General features: G+C 43.5%; 1 protein-coding gene across 1 annotated transcript; it reads right to left on the bottom strand.

Annotated features, from left to right (window-relative positions):
• Positions 1-21,929, bottom strand: LOC124998846 (mitogen-activated protein kinase-binding protein 1-like). The gene is made up of 33 exons (XM_047573441.1): positions 21,138-21,929; positions 19,982-20,073; positions 17,660-17,722; positions 17,501-17,558; positions 15,998-16,168; positions 15,488-15,625; positions 15,020-15,202; positions 14,290-14,450; positions 13,906-14,095; positions 13,229-13,372; positions 12,941-13,128; positions 12,768-12,859; positions 12,557-12,682; positions 12,082-12,152; positions 9,432-9,553; positions 9,259-9,334; positions 9,008-9,119; positions 8,814-8,877; positions 8,377-8,487; positions 8,063-8,232; positions 7,847-7,884; positions 7,156-7,356; positions 6,927-7,069; positions 6,683-6,822; positions 5,862-6,032; positions 5,482-5,551; positions 4,798-4,953; positions 4,318-4,481; positions 3,420-4,025; positions 3,252-3,327; positions 2,954-3,030; positions 1,925-2,010; positions 1-1,270 (listed from the first exon to the last, which is right to left on the bottom strand). The coding sequence occupies exons 1-33, from the start codon at positions 21,285-21,287 to the stop codon at positions 1,031-1,033; spliced, it is 4,650 nt and encodes a 1,549-aa protein (XP_047429397.1). The 5' UTR covers positions 21,288-21,929; the 3' UTR covers positions 1-1,030.
• Positions 21,930-22,578: the final 649 nt, after the last annotated feature.

Here is a 22,578-nt window from a genome sequence, read left to right as displayed (position 1 = left end):
CAGCGTTTGAACTGTTTATTTTTTAACAGTGCAACAGCTTGAAACTGTACAAAGAAGCAAATGAAATCTCTTTCAGAGAAATAGAAAAATTCAACAGAACATAAAAATCAGCACAAATAACTATCATACACCTCCATTTACAGCTCCATTTACAGCAAAGTCTGAACAAAAATATGAATTGCACTGATGGCAGAGGAAGCCTGAATACATCAGTGACTAGCATATTTCTAGGTCGTTCAGCTGACACGTCATCTGTAACCTCATACCTCTGTATCTTGTTCTCGAATCTGAGCTTCCCTTCCTGCAGCCTTCTACTTGAACGTGCTCTTCCCCCCCATTTCTTCTATCTTTTGTTTAGAGAAGTCTTATCAAACTGGTAAGAATATTCATGGTTCCCAGCATATATGTATTTATTGTTTCCAAACATTTTCAAATAAGAGTTAATTTAGATCATGGATTTCAGCTGTACAGAAAATTCACAAAACCAAATATGCATAATTGGAATTTTTTCCCATTTGTTCCCTAAAGGATGAACCTTTTGAAGTACCTTCCTCAGCCATCATTGTTTGCTATAAATTGGCCAGAATGGGAACGTTAACCAGAAAATATGTATTATCCTAATGAAATCAACTAATTAAACCGTAGCAACTGAGAACGTTTACATGCCCAGGAGCATGAAGTGAGAAATGAGAAAAACCATTAAGACACTACATCATGTTTGCCCCTGTAGTGTTTGAAACATTTTGTGATTCATTACACCATTTGATTTTTAGAAACACAAGAGCCATGGCAACTTGAAAATAAGGCAACCTATTTTTGTACACTAGTTCTTTTTTTTTTATCAATGCATAGTACTCAACGTTCATTTACTCATCTTACATAAACATACTGACATATCATCTGCTTTCATTCTACGAATAAAGTTCCAAAAGACTTCTGTGCAAATAATAAGTGTGCAATCCACAGTGCTGCTGTGACTACCTGATCCTAGCATATGATATGCGGGCCTATCAAACACTGGTCCACGTGTTCAGGTCTTGGTATCTAGTCTCCTCTCCACAGACTTCAGCAGCAGCTCGGCGTACTGCTCCAGCAGAGCCAGGGCCTTATCTCCCTCACCTACGCCCCCTTGGTCCCCTTGGGGCCCTTCGCATCGCGGGGCCGGGGGAGGCAGCGTGTCCAGCTCGGCCTTCACCGAGAGCAGGGCGTCGGACAGGATGCTCCTCATCTCCCGCTGCTCTTCACCTGGCTGCTGGCCGCCCTGCAACACCTGTTGTCAGTGAACACATTCGGTGAGGCAGTCGTCCAGGAAGCAAGCGAGACGGAGACGTCCAGGCTTTCTGCCTGAGCCTTCATCTGTTCATCCAATTACAGATTACATTCGCTGCGTGCGCCTGCATCCTGGACTAATACAACATAAAAAACACTCTCAAAGGGCAGCAGCTAATGAAGTTAGTCAAGCTGAAGTTCGAGAATAAAACCACGCCCCGTGTCATTCTATTATCTGTGCCTCCCCGTCCCTCTCTTTTTTTTTCTTCCTCTTTCATCTTAAATTAAAGGAAACAGGGGGACAAGAAGTCAAAGGTTCCTGAGATGTGTCCCCACCCCGAGTCTCACTCTCTGAGTTCCTCTTTGTCTGAAGACCATTATCCATCTACATTCCCCTTCACCCCTCTCATCCATTTCCCTGATGCCCTGGCTACCTATAATGTTCCTTGCATTAATTCAAAGCGTGATCTTTGTCAATGAAATTACTATTTTGTTGTCATTGAATCTGTGATCATTTAAATTGGGATATATGTTTTTATGATAATTCAAATATCCTTGTGTTTCAGACTGCCGGTAACATAAAACGACACCTGAGGACAAACCTTATGGTGGATGAAACAGTACGCAAAATACATACAGAGGCACGTTCACTGACCGTAGTATAAAGGAGGACTGTTTTCCTCAGACTGCTGTGAAGGTCTGTGATGGCCTGTCTGCAAGTTTCCAAGGTGATTGCGTGATCTGCAGAGAGAGATAGAGAGAACTTTCAAGAATAGCACGGCGTCAAATGTGTCAAATTTACGCGCGCTCGCACACACACACACACGCAGGAGCACAATAAACACACACAAACTGTTACAGAGGGGGGCAGGAGCGCAATAAACACAGAGCAGAAGGTTGAAGAGCATCAGAGAGAGAGAGAAAAAAAACAACTTCAGAAACAAAACTACAGAAAGACACATGAGAGGGACGCTGCACAACAGTGTGAGCCAGGAAATTGTAGGGGAAAAAAAACAACAACAATAATTTCCCAGTTTATATCCTCCAGCAAAACATAGTTGTGAGTATGAATGTGGACTAGATGGCACTTAACAGCATTCGTAGTTTCCGTGTTTTTTTTTTTTTTTTCTGAACTGAAGTAAAATGCATTGCCTTCGAGAGGTGGTTATTATCCGGGAAACAGCGGGAAGAGAAGTGTGACGGAAAGGATTCACCACAGCTTTTAAAATCTGTTAGATACATTTATTTACTGCACTAGTGAGCGAATTGAGGAAAACAGTCTGCAGCGGCGCCTCCTTTAGCTCTGGACTGCATGTCAAAGCATGACGATAAATAATAGACTGTAACCATGTAGCATTAATGAGGGCGAAAATCTTTCTTTTACATAGTAAAATGCATGTATCTGATACTGCGTGATACTAGAGGGCTGATACTAAGAGGTCTTATGTCAAAGACACCAAAGAGAGAGAATGAAAGGACAACAAACAGGATTCAAAACCCTCTGCTGTCCCTTCATGTGCGGACTCATCCTTGCCGTCACAGCAGAGCAGAGGGGCACAGAGACGAACAAGCAGCTGACTGACAAGCCAGGAGGTAAAATGGGAGGAATGTGAAGGGATGCAGTGATGGAGAGGGGCAGCATTAGTGACAGGGAGGCTGATTTAAGAGTTCAGAGAGGCCAGACCTGGGTGGAGGCTCGCTGTCTGTTCAGGCACCAGAGGGCACCCTTTAGCCAACGCCACCTGACCTGGCTCCTTGGCACTGGGGGGTAAAAAAACATCAGTAATGTACGTCAGTAACGATAATAATACTCACCCGGAAATTCAAAATGAACAAATTGAGAACGAATAACAAAGCACCTGTCTCGTGCAGTGTGTAAGGCAGTTGAATAATGATTAGAGGAACCAATTCAGTTCTGGTGAGGAAACATTCAAAGCTGCTTGTGACTGTAAATCTAGTAAAAAGTTGATGTAAAATTGTACCTCTCAGAAACCGAATCCCTTTTCTGCTTCACGGGCAGAGAAGAGTCTAAACTTAGAGACATAGGCCTGGCTCGAGCTGAAAATAACAAGGCGAAAATAGAGTAAAACACATGTAGCTCTGTGGTGGTGGTGACACGTCTACAGTGTGCGGCTGACTGGCTGTCTAACCTTGTTTGATTCCCGGAGCAGGTGTAACATCACACGCAGCGTCTGTTGTAGGAGTAGAAGCCCTCGACGCGCCTGCAGACAGACTCAAGCTCGGCTTCACCTCCAGGCAGAGGCTGCGTCGGGGGCTCAGAGGCTGCTTAGGAAGCGGGATGCGAGAGGGCGGGGCATTCTGGGTAAAGGGAGCTGGTGAAACCGTAGCTGTAGGATGAGTGGGTGTTGGGAGGGGACTGCTTGATGACAATGGTAAGGAGGCAGATGACGGGAAAATGGTTACAGGAGATGAGGCGAGCAGGGGGGGCTCGACCTCCAGCTCCTCAGATGACATCCTGCCCTTAGGGAGGCGGGGGGAGGACGGAGGAGAGCCCAGATGGATAACATCTCCCAGAGAGGAGGAGCGGCACATTTTGGCCATGGAGCTGGCAGTGGGGTTCATGTAGTGAACATGCTTCAGTTTGGGGCTGTCCCATGGCAGGGGAGACTGTGGGGACGGGGTGGAAGGTGAAGAAATATGCAAGGAAGGTTTGGGAGTGTCATGATCCAGGAAGAGCTCCTGAGGTCTCTTGCGCAACTCCCTTCGGTCACTAGAGGGCGCAGGGGAGTAAAGAGCTGGAAAAAAGACAGGACATAATGACTTAAAAAAGAAGTACATTAAATTATGCAGGCAATATTTTTAGGAATTCATTTAGATTACTTCAAAGTTATTACTTACAGACACATCAGGGGAAAAAAAACACTGATTTGTAATTTGGTAATATTTAAAAGAATATGTGGACTTGGCAATGCAAGATAGATTTAAAGACACTGCATCACACATTGGAATCAATGCAGTTTGGCCTAAAGTCATATTCAGATTAACAGATATGGCAGCAAATATGAACTAAACGATGATTGAACGTACAGTCCGTGGCCAGATTATGGGCCGAGTGTGATTTCTGCAAGCACAGTGTTGCGTCCAGCAGCATTGGAGCTTTGGGTGGAGTGTTGGGCATCCTCCAGAGGTGGGGGCTGGCAGCCTTCTTCTTCAGGGGTCGTAGCATAAGAGGGCAGTCTCTATCGGAAGGCCTGCAAAGAGAGCAGCAGAGCATATTCAGTAAGATCAATATAAGCAACATCTCTTTTTCTACTTTAGTACGGCGTGGTGAATTAATATTACTTGTTTGTATAAGAATGATTATTTTACACTAGGTTTTTGGAGTTCAGCTCCACTTTCTTCTTGAAAATATTGATTGTAAGCAGACTTGTTTGTCTTAGATGTTTTGAACTCCTGAGTGCCTTTTCATGCATTTTGAACATTCCTCGGCGCGAATGTGCGAAAGCAGCACTAACCTGAAAACAAACCCAGCGCCGCTTTTATAGCGACCTTTATTCTTATTATTACCTTGGACCCTCTGCCCTGCCGAGAGACTCGGGAGTCTTATCTTCTGTGTTTCCGCTCTCAGTGTCTTCCATCAAGGGCCGTACTTTTGACACCGGAGGCCTTGGAGAACGGCTGCTTTGTTCCTTTCCATTCACTTTGGCAAACAAAGGCACCGCTCTAAACAGAGAGAAGTCACCGCACCGGTAGAGGAGCAGATAAGTAAAGAACAGGAACGTGAAGGAATTGATTGACATTGTTTAGCCTAGCAGCTAGACTGTAAACAGTTTTTGTATTGCTTACACAACATATACCATATTAATCAGACAGCTTTCGAGGTGCAGGGGGATTTGGTGACCTTTGTGCAGAGCTGCTTGATGTAGTTTTATATTTAGCATACAGGCATTAAAGTGGGATCAATCATCTCTTTTAACTCACAGCGAGAAAGCAAACAAGCACATTGCCCCATACGTAAAACCTTCATATTTAAATGGCCCTGCGCATAAAAAAATATATATATATAAAGCCCCAACTCCTGGGCGAAAAAATAAAAAAGTCCTCCCAGGCATCAGCCGTGCCACCTTAAGCTGATGGACTTGGCTAGATCAGCAAGGTACGCAGATGGTTTAGCGGAGCAGCATGCGAGGCTCCACATGGGTTTGTAATTATAGCTGTGAGTCCACACTGGTCTCAAGAGGTCAGCCTTACCTGTTATTATTATGTCCTCTGGCCAGGAAGCGTGAAGACATACTGAGCCGGGGGACTCTGCTCTGTTCACCTGTAGATTGACGGCAAGAAAAAGAAAAAAGAAAAAAAAATGGAGGCAGAACCAGAAAGTGGAAGTGAAACTAAAAGGATAATCAATACTGTCTGCACTGGAGTCTGAGGTCATTTAAAGAAATAGTGAGATATTGTGGGAAATAAAATCCATCCAAAAATCCTCCGAGCATAGACTGACTTACAGGTTTATTTCTTGCGGAGAGTTAGATGAGAAGATTTTATATCTGGTTAGAAATGAGCTTAGCTTAGCATGACTGGAAACTGGGTTTACAGCTGGAGGCTCTAGAGTAGCATCTCTCCTGTCCTACCTGTGCTGCAGCTCTCTGCCAGCATCTCAAAGTTCTGCTTGAGGAAATCCTCTTCACTGTGATCAGCAGACACTGTCCTCAGAGCCTCATCCATACTCGTCATCACCGCCGCTTGGTCCTCCTTCCCCTCACTCTCTGCATCAGAGCTGGCCTGACTCGCATCCGCAGAATCTGAAAGCAAAAGCGAAAGTCAGAGGAAGAAACACAAAACCTTTCTCAAACCCCTCACCTGACTTAGAAAGAAATGACCAGCCCGATCACCGGGGCTCACGCGCTAATATTATCTGGCATATTCCCATCAAAAATCTTGCACTCAGCGTGCACTCAAATCCCTCTCGGTGGGCACCAGCTTTACTGCATGCTGAAGAGATGCCGCGGCTTTTGTGAACATTCCAGTTTTTGATTTTAAATCGTGCGCCTGACACACTTTGAGGAGATATGTGTTACTTGAAGAAGAAATGTCAGATAAAAATACAGAAATGGGTGCGCTGGTATACCTTTGATATCTGTAAAATCCCTCTGACATTAGTCTTTCCTTTCTTTAGCATCACTTTTGCATTAAGCTGCAGCAAGAAAAACCCTCATGGGAAGCCTCTGAAACTGGTAAATGCTCCTAATCTTTTGAATCATTTTAAGGTATTTGTTTTTACTTGTCATATAAGTTAACTCATGCCTGAATCTGATTTTTGTCTTCATCAAAAAGTGGCAGTTTTTTTGTTTCTAACAAAATATTAAATCGAGTCAATCTCAGTCTATAAATTTGCCAGACTGCTTTTCTGTCATTTTTTATTTATTTTTTTTAATCCAAAGTGAGACCTCACCATCCAGGACGCCATCCAGGCTGGACTCCATGCTGTCATAGCCCAGAGAACAAGCACTGTCTGGGCTGCGGCTGTCCTGGCTCCCACTGCGGATCCCTCGACCTTGCTTCCTGCAGTGCTGCTCCTTCACCATGTAATCACTGATGCACAGAAACAGAGATGTGGAGGCAGTGAGGAACACGGACACAGCAATAACTTCGGCAGTAAAAGTGTGCATACTAGGCCGGGCTATACTTTACAGTACCTGCTCTGTTGACTGGCTTCGTCCTCGTTTTCCTCAGGGAACAGCACAGCTCCATCAGCCCCCTTGATGCCCTTGGACGAGTGGGAGGACGTCCAGTCAGCGTGCGACAGGGCCTGATGCCCCCTGGATCTCTCGTCCAACTGCTGTTGCAGAAAAAAAAAGAGGCCGTTTACACACGCACGATCCATGTGAGCCGCTTTCTCTTTCACAGACGTATAATCCCGGGTACCGTGGGCTCTTGGAGGTTGGACGTGCTCCATCTCTCTCTGTCGTGAGAGGGGCCGTTGGGGTTTTTCTTATTAGAAAAGGTCTCCAGTTGCCTCAGGTCCAACATGGATTTAACCATGAGCTCCAGCGAGCCCATACGGTGAGACCAGCGCCTCCGGGGGCGTTTAGAGGGGTCGGGAATGACCTGGTTGACTACGCCAAGCTGGGAAGAAAAAGGGAGATGAATAAAGAATACATCAGCCATAACATAATGACCACTTGGTTATAACACTGATCAACTTGTTATCACTGCCCTTGGTTAGTGGGTGGGATATATTAGGCAGCGTGTGAACATTTTGTCCTCAGTGTGTTACAGGCAGAACAATGGACAAGAGCGACTTTGGAAAGGTCCAAATCTTGACGGTTGGGTGACTATCAAACGTGATACAAGGAAGGAAAAATGATGAACTGGGGATGGGGCTAAGGAAAACCTTATTGTGTATGCGGGGCGCATGTTTTCTTTTCCATCATATGGAGGGCCTGGTGCATATCTGGGTAACATATGGCACCAATATGCAAGGAATACCCTCTTGCAGATGCCTTGGCGTCTGCTTATTCTGCAATCATTTGCAGCATATATTTAGTACACATCAAAGTAAAAGTGATGCGATGCGATGAATATCCAGTTGAATGTCACACTTATAAATGCCTACCTTTTTCAGATCCCAGTCCTGCCCTTCGTCTGAGCCTCCTGTTGCAGAAAAGAGTAAAATAATTAACATAGTGTGTGCCATGCAGACGTTATAGTAGAATTTAGGGACAGCGAAGCAGCGCAGATGCTAATAAACTTGGCAGGTACTCTTCTAATTCCTTCAAAGGAAACACTACTGGATGCTTTTATTCCCGCGTGGTTAATGATCATATAGTACCTGTGTCCTCCTCTCCTTGACTGCTGTCAGAAGAAGTATTGGTCATGCTTCCTTCTGGGTCATTGGTCTCCTCACTCTCCACTCTGTCCTCCTCCTGATCTTCCTCCTCTTCCTCGCGGTCACTGTCAGAGGACAGACCGCCGAGAGCAGGAGCGCTATGCACCTCCCGCCTAGAGCAGCGCGGGCGATACAGTCAAGGTGAAGAGTATTCTGTGAGCACTAGTATATCATTTCACGTAGATATGTTTTCTCTGTGTGGACTCTTTATCATCAGAGCTGGGTTTCTGGAATGAATGTAATCAGTCGGCAGTCACCTGAGACTGGGGGTCCTGCGAGGTGGTGTGTTTGGGTTCTGTCGGAGTTGCCAGAGCCGCTCTCGCATAGTGATTGTCAGCTCTGGAGCCAGTCGCCACACAAAGATACAGCTGGGAGATAAAAGCATTCAGGCATTAAATATTCAAGATTTCATTTCAGCGCGACCATTGAGGAAACTGTCTGCAAACATATTTCCACAGTCATTTCCTCCAGCTGCAGAGGTGAAGATGGTTTCAGTTCAGTTGCAATTCGGGTGCTGCTCCCACCCAGGTCTTGCTCCTAACTTTTTTCTAGTGCAGCTACTAAATTCACTTGAATATTTTATAATTGTATTTGTCTGATATTTAAATATGTAACAGGTACTGTTCACTGTCTGAGAACTGAATCTTAACGGTTTTATTCTAAATATTTTCACACATAAAAGAGTCTCTCTCACCTGTCCCCTGATACAGAAATCAAATGCTTGCAGTCGTTGGTAAACTTCATCCCAGTGACGATTTCTGTCAAAAAAATAAATAAATAAAAATAAATAAAGCATATGGTATATTATCTTCCTTTGCTTCCACATCCATATCACAGTTTGGCTCCGGTAAATAAGTAAAGTAAAAAAGATGTTAAGTGTTCAGTTACCAGAATGTCCAAACATCGTTGCGACACACTCCCCAGTGTAGAAGTCGAAGATGCTGATGTTTTTACTGGAGCAGCTGGTGGCCACATATTGACCCGAAGGATCGATCTGAACCTGCCAGACAAAATATAAAAGAGTGCCATAGTTCATGAGCTATATATACCTGTATATATATATATATATATATATACAGTACCGCATATAGAGACAGAGGAAATGGCTACTGGAGCGTGAACCGTGGAGGGAAAGTTACCCTGAGCAGACTGCCGTCTTCACTCAATGATCCTTTGTAGAACCTTTTCTGTTTGCCACTGCTGATGTTGAAAATCCTGCAGTGAGGTGGAAGATAAATTGCCAGAATTTTAAAGATTAGATCCAACTTGCCAACTGATCGGAGCCCCAGAAACATCTGCCCAAGACACTCACCTGACGCTGCGGTCCTGACAGCCAACGGCGGCATACTTGGAGGTGGCGTCTACGCACATGTCATAAAGCGTGGTCTTCCTCGCTGTGTGGTGAGAACGCCTGAACTCTGCTCCTCTGTCGGTCTGTGAAACAGAAAGAAACGCAGTCAGGTCTGAATTGTAAACACAAATATTATCATAATTCTTAGCATGCCATACCAGATAACCCCCTAACAGAAAGACGCAAAGAATGACTTTCTAAAGTGTAAATATGACCTATAAATTAAACTGTTTCATTAAAGTTACAGAAATATGTATCTATATAAGTATCTGCCTTCTTTATAAGCATGCGGAACTAATATTCTTGGCAAAGACCCAAAGTTCAAATTCTTTAGAGGTTCAGGCCGTATAAAATCTGTTCTGACATGGTCAGAAAATAAAGCAGTTCATTTAGAGCCCTTGGAAACATCGATCAAGACATAAAGCAGCACTGAAAATGCTCATTTATCCTCTATGGGAGCACAAATCCGTCACAATAACTTTCCAAAATGGGCGCTCCATAAATGTCTAGTCGCTGAGATTAGGTTCTACTTCAGTCTAACAAGCCATTGTTTACTCTGCTCCACAAAACGTAATGTTCTGAATCACAGCGGTGGCCTGAATTGTATCTTAAGTTTCAGAAGAATGCTGCAACTTATGCAACTATGACTGGACCCACAACTGGTCCAGTGACCCAGAAACAATCCTAAAGGAAAGAATGAAATAGTAGTTATACAATTGCTGTACAAATGTTCCTTTTGTGCTACATGCTGTAAAACTGTATTCACAACAAGATGCTTATTAGGTTTTATGTTGCGCAATGAGGCACAATGAAGCAGTATCAGTCCCTCATTATGCATTTTATGGCCAGAAGGACTTAACATAAATGTGGATTAGAAAATACTTTTTGATTTACAGTAACTGCGGTTTCACCATAATCCTAAAGTAGAAGAACTTGTTGCCATGTGTGTATGCTAAAAAACATAGTGGAACACAGCAACCTGTTAGCATCAGACAGGCAATACGTCATCCACAGAAGGTTCTCAACAATCCTGTGTGTTCCATACACGGTGTAAGAACCAAAAAAAAAAAAAAAAAAACTGTTTAAATCAATAACAATTTGCAGACGGTTGCCATGTAGTTGCTGTGTTGCACCAACCATAAATCCAAAAACGCTGACCCTTTTGTCTTTGGATGCAGCTGGGATGGAATTATAGACACACAGGCGGAGAAGAGGTCTTTTCAGTTTACTTCACGATGTAAGCTAAATTTATACGACACATAACTTTTACATCCAGGCATTCAATATGAATGCATGTATCATAATTACAGTAGCACAGATGTTTGTCAGGCACAGCACATATTGCGATAGCACAACAGTGACTGCAAGCCTGTGAGCACTAATCAGCTTTGCAGAATAAAGAAAGCTAATAACTGTATTTTAAAAAATCCCAGCCTCCTGTAAACTTTATGTAATAGGGTAGGGTTAACAAGGTAACAACAGATGTCTGGTTAGGACAACTGGCCATTGAGTGGGGTTTTTGCACAAGGCTGATGCTGAGAGACTGAATATGACTTAACCAAGCAGCAGGCAGAGAGGACTTAGTATAACAATGTGACATGGGTTTCCCCTCAAATGGGGGCAGAGACATGTTTTAAGCCAAAGTTAGCGCATGTAGCGGTCTGATGTATATTAACAAGTAGAGGAGAAGCAGATAATCTGGCTAGGGAGCGCATTTGGCATGTAAAACAACACACAACGCAACCTATCAACAGGTTAATATTAAAGTTGTTGTGTATGCTTTTACAAACATCTACATAGCACTTTTAGACGGAGTCAGGCTAGCTGCTTCCGGGTTTCCAGTCTTTATGTTAAGCTAACGCTGGCCTTACACAAACACAACATTCTTCCCAAAACGTGACACGATTCAGAAGATTAACTTTTGCATTGACTGTGTTCAAGAGTAAACTCCAGATGAACAACGCCCCATCTGGTATTCACAACCTCTTAAATGGAGCTGTGGCATCTGCGGACATTTGCGGAAATGGTGAAAGTGAAGGGAGAATGTACATATTACACTGTAATTCAGTTGTACTATATAGTTTTCTTGGTAATTTTAGAATACTGTATGACCAAGGACAAAGTTGCTATTCCCAACGACCTCATTTTTCACTGAACTTTTGCGTTTCTTACACCCCTTTCTCACCAAACAGGTTCCAGGGCTTTTTCTGAGCCACTGTCTGACTTAGCACCGGATCTTTGTTTTTTCACCACCTAAGCACCAGCCAAACTAGTTCCAAACTGCCTCCAAACCAGTCCCAGGCAAGAACCAACTAAATGACCTAGCCGTTAGCTTGCTAAATCATTAGCCTCAGTGGGGTCTGGATGCAAACAGTTGCTTTGCAACAGTGTTTTCTTCCTGACGTTACTACTCGAACGCCAAGCATTGTGTGTACATGATCTCACATGTGTGACCACTTGAAGGCACTACAAATGTCTCCTGCCTTGACTTCTATGTATAGAGTAGCTCTCATTTAAGTTTATATTGGGTGATGTTTATACAGTTATTTATTGGATATTATACAACAAAAAAATGTGAGCGTTGATGGACTGAATCTCGCTCAGATGTTACCTTATGCGCTGTGTGGAAATAGATGCTCTTGTCCGCCCCACAGCTGATCATCCTCACTTTGTTGTCATTAGCTAAAAAAAAAAAAGGATTTAATCAGACTTTTTTTTAACTTTAAAAAACACGTTAATGACTGTGCAGATGTCCTGCTATTACTTATTAAACTACTGTCTCAAATATTTTAAGAGGTAGAAAGTCCAGAGGTAATGGGTTAAAGTAACTTAACCCAAATGATGTCAAAATCTGGGACAGTAAATGTTGCAAATATGTTCGATGAAAGAGAGAAAACAAAGAGCAACTGAAAAGGCTTTGCTCAACCAAACAAAACTCCACCTTACTGCACATGCCATCAATTATTTAAACAAGGAGTGCTGTGAGCTAAATAAAAGGGGGACTTTGTGTGGGACTGAGTGGAGACGAAAGCAAGGATTAGTAAAAGATTAGCCTTCAAATGTTGATAGTGTCTCAAGTGGCTTACCAGCAAAGCGTACGGCTGTTATGGATGAAGAGTGCACGTCGAGCGTCTGCACCAGGCTGTAGTCATCGTCCGCATCCAAGACGTGGATCAGGCGGTCCCTGCTAGCTGTAGCCAGCAGCTTCAGGCCTGACAGCAAAGAGAGCAGTTAATTATTAAGCAAATGCGCCAAATACACTTAAAACGGGTCATCATTACAGTCATGCCCGCTGACCTGTTTCTGGTTTACTGTATTCAAGGCAGAGGATCTCAGCATCGTGAGCGTCCACCTTCAGAATCTCCTCCCTACTGCTGAGGTCATAAACCCTGAAGAATTTAAATTCACAGTTTTAGGGTGGAGGTCACCTAGGTCAAACAACACTCTCAGTTTGACTCATCTCGTCCTACCTCAGCATCCCGTTGCGGTCCCCAGATGCAAGGTGTCTGCCATCTGGACTGACACAGATGGTCCTGATGCCTGTCCTGTTTTCCGCTGTCTGTCCATCCCCTGACTTGTCTGCATTCACATTTGTTATAGACTCTGGATCCAGCAGTGCACTTGTGCTTCCATCTATGTAGACCGTATTCAAGAGATCCTGCAATGCAATTATGAACAGAGAAATAACAGACATTATAGGGACAATTTGCGCTCTTCCGCACAACATGGGGGAATATGGCGTTTGACGCCAAACTCACGCTGCTGAGAATATTCTGGGAATGAACACGAGTTTGCGTCCAGTCCTCTGTGCGCCACATTCTTATTGTGTTATCGGCTGAACAAGTGAGGAAGGCGCCTGACGACAGGCCAGCAACCGATCCTCCAGGAATGTCTGGAAACATCTGAGGAAGAGCAACAGAAGGAGGTTCAAGGAATTTCCATTACATAATGCCAAACAGTATGGATTTATAAAACACACATGCTGTAGATCGACATCTTCTGCTGTGGCTTAGCATTATAAATAAACCAAATACTTGGCCTCTACATGTGTTGTGAAATGAACATTCTGGTCTCCCAAGCCAGTATCTATTGCTTAATAGGGTATATGATTAGCATTTTAACACCGTCTAACAAGTTCTGAGGCACATGAGTATAATATCAATATAAAGCTTAGGCTGTGTAATGAGCAATACGAGAATGTAATAATAATAATAATGCGTCTTGCATCGTAGGGAGGTGAACTGCCTCCAGTAAAAAGACCCAATAATGGATCAGTTTGGAACAGATCAATTCCCCACTACCCCACTAATCAGTATCCTAATCAATGACCAGCATCCAATCTAAAACAAAGGCAACCTTTGCATTTGTGTAAGCTTGCTGGTTTATAATCTTTATCTTAACTTTTCAGGTGTAACTTCCTCTACCAAATGTTTACCTCCAGGTCCCAGACACAGGAAGCATGGAAGAGGGCAGAGTGCACCTTCCCCACCCTTTGTAGGTCTCTCACATCCCACACAAACAGACTGTGGTCATTATAGACGCAGCTGAGCCAGCGACTGACGGGGTCATATGTAACAGCAATGGCGTCTGGGTAACGGGCGTCCGCCTTGGTGTTAAATAGATGGCTGCAGGGAGAAGGTCACGGAATAACAAAAAGGGTTACACTTTTAACCTCAATCTTTTTTAAAGGCATTTAGGCAAAATTTAGGTCGTGAAAAGGTGCAGTTTGAGACAAGGGTGCTTTATAAATAGAGCACATTTGATCCCACAGTGGATCACTGCCAAGGAAGGGCTGTGTTACTCCTGAGCTCTCCTTCACCTGGCCTCGGTGACGGCGGAGACGTCAGAGCCGAGGGGGTGCGGCCGCGGCAGTGTGCAGACGAAGTGCAGGTCAGCCGGGCTGAAGACTCGCACCGTTCCATCGGCGCAGCCACAGAAGATCGTATCCTCAGACAGGGACAGGGACTGAGCCACGCCGGTCTAGAAAGCACAGACACAGCTCCGTAATTTACAGACGAACCCTCTGGAGCACAAAAGATAATGAAGCGACAAACTTAGGGAAACTACGGCTTGCACTAACAAATAGAAAACTATGAAATGAGTTCCATTCATCTTCATTTAGGCCTGAAAATTGGCTCGTGCAACACAGCTTAGGCAAACCCACAGGAGTCCTGCCAAAAGGTTACAGAGGAACATAAAAGCGTCCTCACTGGAACCCTTCCAGACACATCCTGTACTTGCTGCTAATTCTTCTTTGATCCTCCGACAGAAGGCATGAACTGGACCAACGCAGCTTCATTGTCACCTCTTGATTAAACACCACAGCTGGACAGTGACCTACAGCGTTACTGACTGTCCAGCTCCCCGAACCTACACTAATGACTAAATGAATGTGCTGTACAGGGCCTGAACACATGGATTCATCCAAATCAGAGCAGCATCGCATGTCAGCTCACATAGATGATGTCGAATGACGCCTACTCTTTTAGACAGAGGTCAGATGAATGCACAGGATTAAAAGCAGTCGAGTCCAAGCACCCGTCACTCACCCGCAGGTCCACCCATTTGTCCAGCATCCTCTTGCTGTTAAACTCGCACAGCAGGCCGGAGGAGGTAACGCAGAAGGTGGAGTCGGATTTAGACCCCTGCCCACAGACCACATCACAGAAGAAGTTGTTTCGTAGCTCTCCCAGCAGCCCAGAGCGGCCCAGCAGAGGCACAGGAGCACGGGCCTACACACCACACAGAGGTGAGGGTTAGCTGATGGCGACCACACGCATGTGGTTAAAACGCTTTACTACTTGAATTGTGCACACGAGTGTAGCCGTAAAAAGTTTAAATGTTGCATGCCATTTTTTAAATTGTGCGCTTGGCCATGCAATAGTGAAGCTGGAACGCAGAAAATAGCTAGTAGGATTATTCCAAGGCGATGTTTCACGGAGTCAAAACACATTTGGCAGAAAAATGACTGGAACAAACTTCATAAAGGACACAATACAGCATTTCTTGTTTTATACCTTGTTTGCCTTGCAGAGGTCCAGGTACCAGAACTTGACGTGCCTGTTCCCGACAGTTACAAAGTAGGAGCTGTCCTCAGAGAAAGACACACCTGTCACCTTACTGGACACCTTGTTTGCAGCCACTACCACATCTTTCTGCAAGAGAACAACAACACAACTCATTTTTGAGAGATCCCTGCAAAGACATTGCTGCATGTTGTTACATTCACAGTGATGCCATTTCCATTTTACTGTCACATCCAGTTTTATAACTTCTTCTGAACATTTTATATTCACAACTGTGAAATATTGATTTCAGACACACGTACTGTGATGTTCTATCGTGGCACTCTTGTGCCCACTCCTGTGGCTGTACATTAGAGAATGAAGCTGGCCAGCAGAGAGTTAGCTGAGCATAGCACAAGGACTGAGAGCAGCTTGAAGGACAAACACGGCACACAATGTTCCCATGCCACTAAAAGAAAGTGAGTTTCAGCAAGTTTTACAAAACCTTAAAGTGAGACAGACCTTCCACGCCCAGACGTTAACCATCATGTCATGCTGGTTTCCCACGCTGACTATGTATTTGCTGTTGGGGGAGAAGGCCACGCAGGAGACGCTGTATTTGTGCTTCTGTAGCTCTGCCACCTGCCTTCGTTCTGCCACGTCCCATAGTCTCACTGCCGGTAGGTGACCGCTCTGGCGAAAAGAAAAGAGGGATTGAAACAATTGGTCAATTCATTCCCACATCTACTGAGTATATAGTGCAATACAATTATTGACTCCGGTCTGGAAGCATACAATAGACAGAAGTCAGGCCGATCTATCCAGCTCTCTAAGACATAATCCTCTCTGCCCTCTCTAATGCAGCTATTTGTCCCTCGACCTGTTCGCTTTATTCCCTGCCAGGGATCAAAAGGTCAGCGAGCTATTCGCGCAGTCTCTTATTATAATAAGGCAGAACGACCTTTCAGCGGTCAGAGTTAATGGGTGCGAGGAGGGGTGGCACGAAGGAGGCTGAAAATGGACGACGTTCAGCTGAAGGGAGAGCTGCACGCAAAAGAAACAGAACAAAGACAGCATGTCTGCTGCCAGCCCGCTCTTGTATGTAAATTAGTCAGTTTTTGATGAATGGGGCCACGTGCGGCACATTTCCTATCAGATAATTCTCTGGGGAGTGTCTTTGACCCTGCGTCTTTAAAGGTTTACAGGGAATCCTCTGAAGGAGCAGCAGGGATCTCAGCTATGAGAACACAGCAGGTAAAGAGAACAGCTTTAAGAGTGTAATAGAAACACTGGCCTGGAGGACAGACATGTAAATATTCAGATCTAAAGTTTCACTATAAATCTATTGTGACCTGTAACCCATTTCATTAAATTGTAGCATACTGACGGTGAGAGTTTTTAAAAATATGGCATTTGGTACTCCTATAAATGGCAGAAGAACAACTACTCTCTGTGGTCTTTTGAACTTTGGTCTCTGCTGTCATAGCAACTACTGCCGCAGAGTAGTCTTTAATCGGCTTTGATTGGCTGGGGAGGATTAAGGTAGTGTGTTGTGGTGAGCTCCACGGAGTAACTACAACAAAACTGAGACAAGACGCTCATTGAAAACACTGTGACGTGACAAAAGTCACGCCATTTCAAAGACGAGGCTACAAAAACACATGGAGACTCCAAAGTCACCATTAAATAACTGGGTTTCTGCATTAAACTTTGTAGCCCGGTGAGCCCGGTCAGTTAAATATACTAACCCCTTCTTATACCAGAGGACAACATCAGTCTGGAAGGATCTAATGCTCTAAATACTGCAATAAACATGTAAACCTAATCACAATAAACACTAATCCGGTTGTAATAAAGACACAAGCAAAATTCTAGGATGAATACGTTGGTGTGACAAAAGACGTAGGTGTGAGTTTGAACAGACAAGATGACAAGACCCAAAGAAAAAGGAAGATAGACTTTCCATTTAACTAAGGTGAACTGCAGAGGCAAAAGAATGAGAAACCTGTCAGCAAGGACACTCACCTCTCCTGTCACCAAGTACTTGCCATCGGGGGAAAAGGACAGAGCCGTGATGGTTTTTCTATGAAAGTGCAAGAAACAAAGGATAAAAGCTAAGTATGAGCCGTGCACTGGCAGTTTTGACAGTTTGATGTTGTGCGACTGAATCCATGTGCAGCTCACCTCGAGGTGTTGATAATGTGGTGCTGCTTGCTCTTTCTCGGGTTCAGCAAGACCACCACGCACCTGCACGAGGACAAGGAAAAAAATATAATAATCCGCTTACATATTTCATTTTATACAGGTCTAAGAACATTGCAATTAGATTATATATGCTGTAAGAGTTACAACTTTTGTCAAGGTGTTAGAAATAAATTCGTAAAAATAAAACTATTTCAAACTGAAATGAATTATTCACCTCACATTTCGGGTGGTACCTGTGGCATAGCTTATAGTACGGCTCACAGATTACACACCTAGACTATAAACTGTGATGTAACACAGGAATGCATAAAAGCTCCTTCTAATAGCAACTACATAGAAAGCTTAACACAACTAATCTTCATTGATCCGAATAGATTTTTCATGTTTATGGCTAGACGTACGAAAACGCAGTTAAAAAGAAACCCTGCACTTTTGTTTTATTTATGTTCGAACGTAGTCTTTAAATTTCCATCAAAGAGCTAGAGGAATTATATTTGTTTCCCCGCATTCATGTTTCCAGAGAAGTTTCCAGTTCATTGGATGCAAAATGAGTGCACGCCCACTAGTGCAAGATGAGTCATCAACATTTTAAAATATTTTGCCAGCACAGTTCAAGATATATCATATGAAAACACTAAAACGTCAAATTTGATTTCATGTCAATGCGAGTAATATTCATCTCGGGACTTGCAGTCATTCTATGTTTAATATGTTTAATCCAATGATATGGAACGCTTCTGAGATATAAATACATTGTTTGTGGGACCTTGTCAATTAAGAAAAACAAGATATATATATACACATTGTTTTTTTGTGTTGTTGTTTTTTTCATTAAAATTGAGTTTGAGATAATTGTGTTATTCAGAAAATGGCAAGCAGGTTCCTAAAGAACATATTGTGGGGTGAAAATGTATTGGGTTGAAGGCAAGTTAGAAGAGAACATTGTTCAAAAATGTAAATGTATGAATTATTTTAAAGGAATAGTTTAGCATGCTTGGAAACATACACCTACTACACCTTCAAGCCATGATTTATACATAAATATCACCTGTGTGCTAATTTGAAGCTGCAGCCTGTTAGCTTAAGCTAGCATACACAGCAAAACAAGAGGAAACAGCTTAGCCAAGAGTTTGCAAAAAGGGTTTAATATTACAAAATTAAATCGAAATCCTGTTAATTTATAAGTTTTGGAGGCGGAGGTATGTGAATTTTGTTATTTTTTTAACCAAGCTTAGCTAGCTGTTTCCGGCTCTTATGCTATGCTTAGCTAACTGGCTGCTGGTGGTAGTGTTCAGGTTATCATATCCATGAGAGGAGCATCAATCTAACCATTGGCAAGGAAGAAAATGTATTTAAAAGGAACATTAAAAAAATATACAGAAGTAGAATAGTCTGTGTTGTAAAGAGATAATAAACATAACTTTAATCTTCCTTTGTATCATTAGATTATATATTTTGCATAACCCCTCTTCTTTATGCTGCTATTCTTTTCCGTATTCAAATAGGCCTGATATGACCAAAACGTTTCCTGTTAATAACACTTCCGCTTTACTCCCAGTTCACTGGCAGCACCCAGACAAACAGCCCTCTTGTGAACTGGACTACGTGTTTTCTAGTTCTGTGCCAGCAAACTTGCATTCCTAGTACATTGGCTTGTACAGACTTAAACTGAGACAGCAGGTGGATATCCAGACAGCGCTCAGTTAAGGAAGTATAAATCTTGCAGACACAATCACACACTCGCACATTCCTCGACATGCTGCAGCGATTCTGTAAACAGCTCTGCTCTCTTGTTTCTTCAGCCGCCGACCTTCTAAATACAGCTTTTTCACAAGATTTGAGAGCAACTCTAAATCAGCTCAAGTGCACGGATTGTGTTGCAGCTTTGCACCGTGCTTGTTTTTAAACCTAAGCTTTCACCCTGGTGTGATGCAGCTCTGAGGCCCAGAGCATCCCCACTGTAGAAGCTATATCCCACACCGAGCAAACTCACACAACTAGTGTTGACATTTGCCCAGGATTATTAATACTGCACAACACTCTTTGCATCAGTGTTTCACAGAAAGAGTCAAAGACTCCCTCAGGACAGGATAATAAGTAGCCTTAGAGTTTCTCTGATGGGGAGGCTCACTGAGCTCCCCTACTCACCTCCTGTGAGATGAGGCAAAGATAACACACAAACACAGAAATTTGCACACTAAACCTCTGCATGTGGCAGATATGATAAGGAAGCCGGCAGTGCTGATAAGTCAAGGGTCAGCTGCTGAGATAATGGCGCACAATCTGTCTCTCTCTTCTCACCCTGCAGGATAGGCCACGAGTCCAGATCGGGGGTCACAGGCCAGTCCGCTGTTTCCTGTAGCGGTGATTCCCAGCACTTTGTCCAACGTCACCTGTACCGACACAAGGCATGGCTTTAGTTTGGCGGATTTTATCACGGGGATAGGTAAAAGCTGGCTGACGCTGAGCCCTCTGGTGAATAAACTGTGATGCAACTAATACAGATTTGGGGTTACAACTCATTAAGACAGCAGCTAAGGGTCAGCCACTCAGGTTGTCAAATGTTACCTCTTTGCCTTTGAGGACACAGACACACGATCACATTCATTTCTCACTAGAACTCACACAATTTCTCTGGCCGCTGACCAGCAGCATGAGGCATGTTCTTTGATTTCACATCTCAAACAACAAGCTTGAAACAACAATATCAGATCAGTAATCTCATTATTTTGTCTTTCTGTTGTAAGGACAAAACTGAGAACGTTTAGGATGAGGTTTAACTGAGGAAGTAATCAAAAAGCGGATGTGACAGCTGGCTTGGCAAGTCCTGCCTCCTGTCTGTCTTCTGTCTGTCTTGGGAATTATAACACAGCTGTCGGTGTTCATTCATTGGTCTGGAGTATGTACCTGAGTCTACAGTGTCCTACTAACACACATGCCAATAACAAACAATAAAACATATGTGATTTAAAAATAAAAAATAAAAAAAAGGCATCAGATTCACTTTCTATGCTTTATTTTTTATTACCACAAACACAAGGAAATAACTGGATCTGCTATAAATCACGAGAACAACTTTTGGGTTGTCGGGTTGAAAGAAAAGGTATTTGCCATGTTATTAAAGTTAGAAATCCATTTATACTCGCTTAATCTAGTTGGTACGACATTGTTTTTCAAACAGTCCAGCCAAGCAAATGGATTTCTAATCAATGGCTTACAACAGATCTATGAAGAGCTGGTAAATTATTTATCACCGAATACACATAAATCAGATATACTCTTGCACCTCTGCACTTTCTATATGTCTCCGGTAATTAGTCTAAAATATTTACGGCACATTTCTATTACACTACATACAAGAGTAGCCCGAAGCCGACACCGACTTGCATTCCCAATTGTTCAGCTCAGATATGACAGCGGCTCTTCTCCTAAAGAGAGTTGTGTTGTGAGCTCGTACCTTGGTGGTGAGATTCTCTTTACTGTTCTTCTTGATCTTGGTCGACGGAGAACGCAGCAAGTTCCTAATGCGACTTTTGATGGTGAATCCATCGCCTGGCATTTTGGTTGCAGCCCTGAGGCACTGCTCGGAGGACTGCTGTCTCACCATCCACTGTGACAAGTCACCGGAGAGGCAGCCACACGAGTGAGGCACGAAGGGAGAAGAAGTTAACGGCCGCGCGTAATGACCCAAGCCTCCTCCAGAGACGGAGCTTCAAAAAGCCACACGGTGTGTCTGCTGCAGTGACATGTGGACACTAATCTCCTGAGTGGGTTAACTCCTATCTCCTCTTCCTCCTCCGTCGCCCTATACATCAAACGCTTCTTCCTCTTCTGCAGCTTCTGTCCGCTTCTGCGCCGATGTCTCCGTCTGCGTTTTTTGCGCCGATAAGTGAAGAAAGACGCGGCTCGGCTGCTGTTTGCTGCCTGGATGGTAGTCCAATCTGAACCTGCGCCGTTCTCATGATTACATCAATGATTGCTGTTGTGTCTTAATAGGATTAGAGGGAAGGAGCGTGGCAAGCGCCAAAAGCCGAGTGGCAGGATGTTTGGGTGGCGCGCAGCTGATCGGGCCACAAAGGCGCGACGTCTATCATTCATTTAATGGGTTTGTTTGGTTAAGTTGAAGCAATTCTTCTTTCTCTGTTAACACGACCATGTAATGTCATTATGCACATGCTATTCTGAAAGCAAGCAGTTGTGCGTTGAGGTCTCGAAACTGAGAAGCATTGTGTGGAAGGAGGTATTTCAATGGGCACCCATTATTTAGCCCCATTAAACAATAATCAAACAGACCCTTTATCCATGCATCATTTGTTTTGTTGAACCTTTGAGCACTTTTATTTGATATATTCTATGGTGAATCTATGTTTAATGTTGTAATAGCTTTTTCCAATCTGTCCTATTCCAAAGAGGATTTCTCTGACCTGTACTCATCATTGACTAACTTTACAAACTAACTCATTAATAGTTACTACATAGAGTGGCCTGAGATGGGAAGGCATCATTTGTGTCTTTGATGCAGTGCTGTGAGCACACACCGAAGCTTCTTGCAAAAGCCAGTGGTTAGAAGTGTCGAAATGATGAGATGCAAAGTAGCGGAGGACATTCTTGGAACTTTTAATTTAAATGTGAGGGAAAAAGCAATAAATAAAAACGCAATAACGATGCAGCGAGTGTGAACGTGGTCTGCAATTTAAAGCTCCGGCCAGAGTTTCTTCCCACATCAGACATACAGTATTTTATGACTGATTTTCAAAGATTGCTTTTCGCACATTTACCATAAACATGCTGTGCTTGATTTACTGGTGGTTTACAGGGCAAACCTAAACACTGCGGTTGACATTTCTATTTGTTTATGTAAACTATGCAGAGGATGCAGGCTAGTTTGCTTTAAATGT

The sequence above is a fragment of the Mugil cephalus genome, chromosome 21 (genome assembly GCF_022458985.1).
Source record: "Mugil cephalus isolate CIBA_MC_2020 chromosome 21, CIBA_Mcephalus_1.1, whole genome shotgun sequence".
Classification (NCBI taxonomy): Eukaryota; Metazoa; Chordata; class Actinopteri; order Mugiliformes; family Mugilidae; genus Mugil; species Mugil cephalus.
The sequence above is the reverse complement of the archived record's forward strand: the minus strand, read 5'-3'. Positions and strand labels throughout refer to the sequence as shown.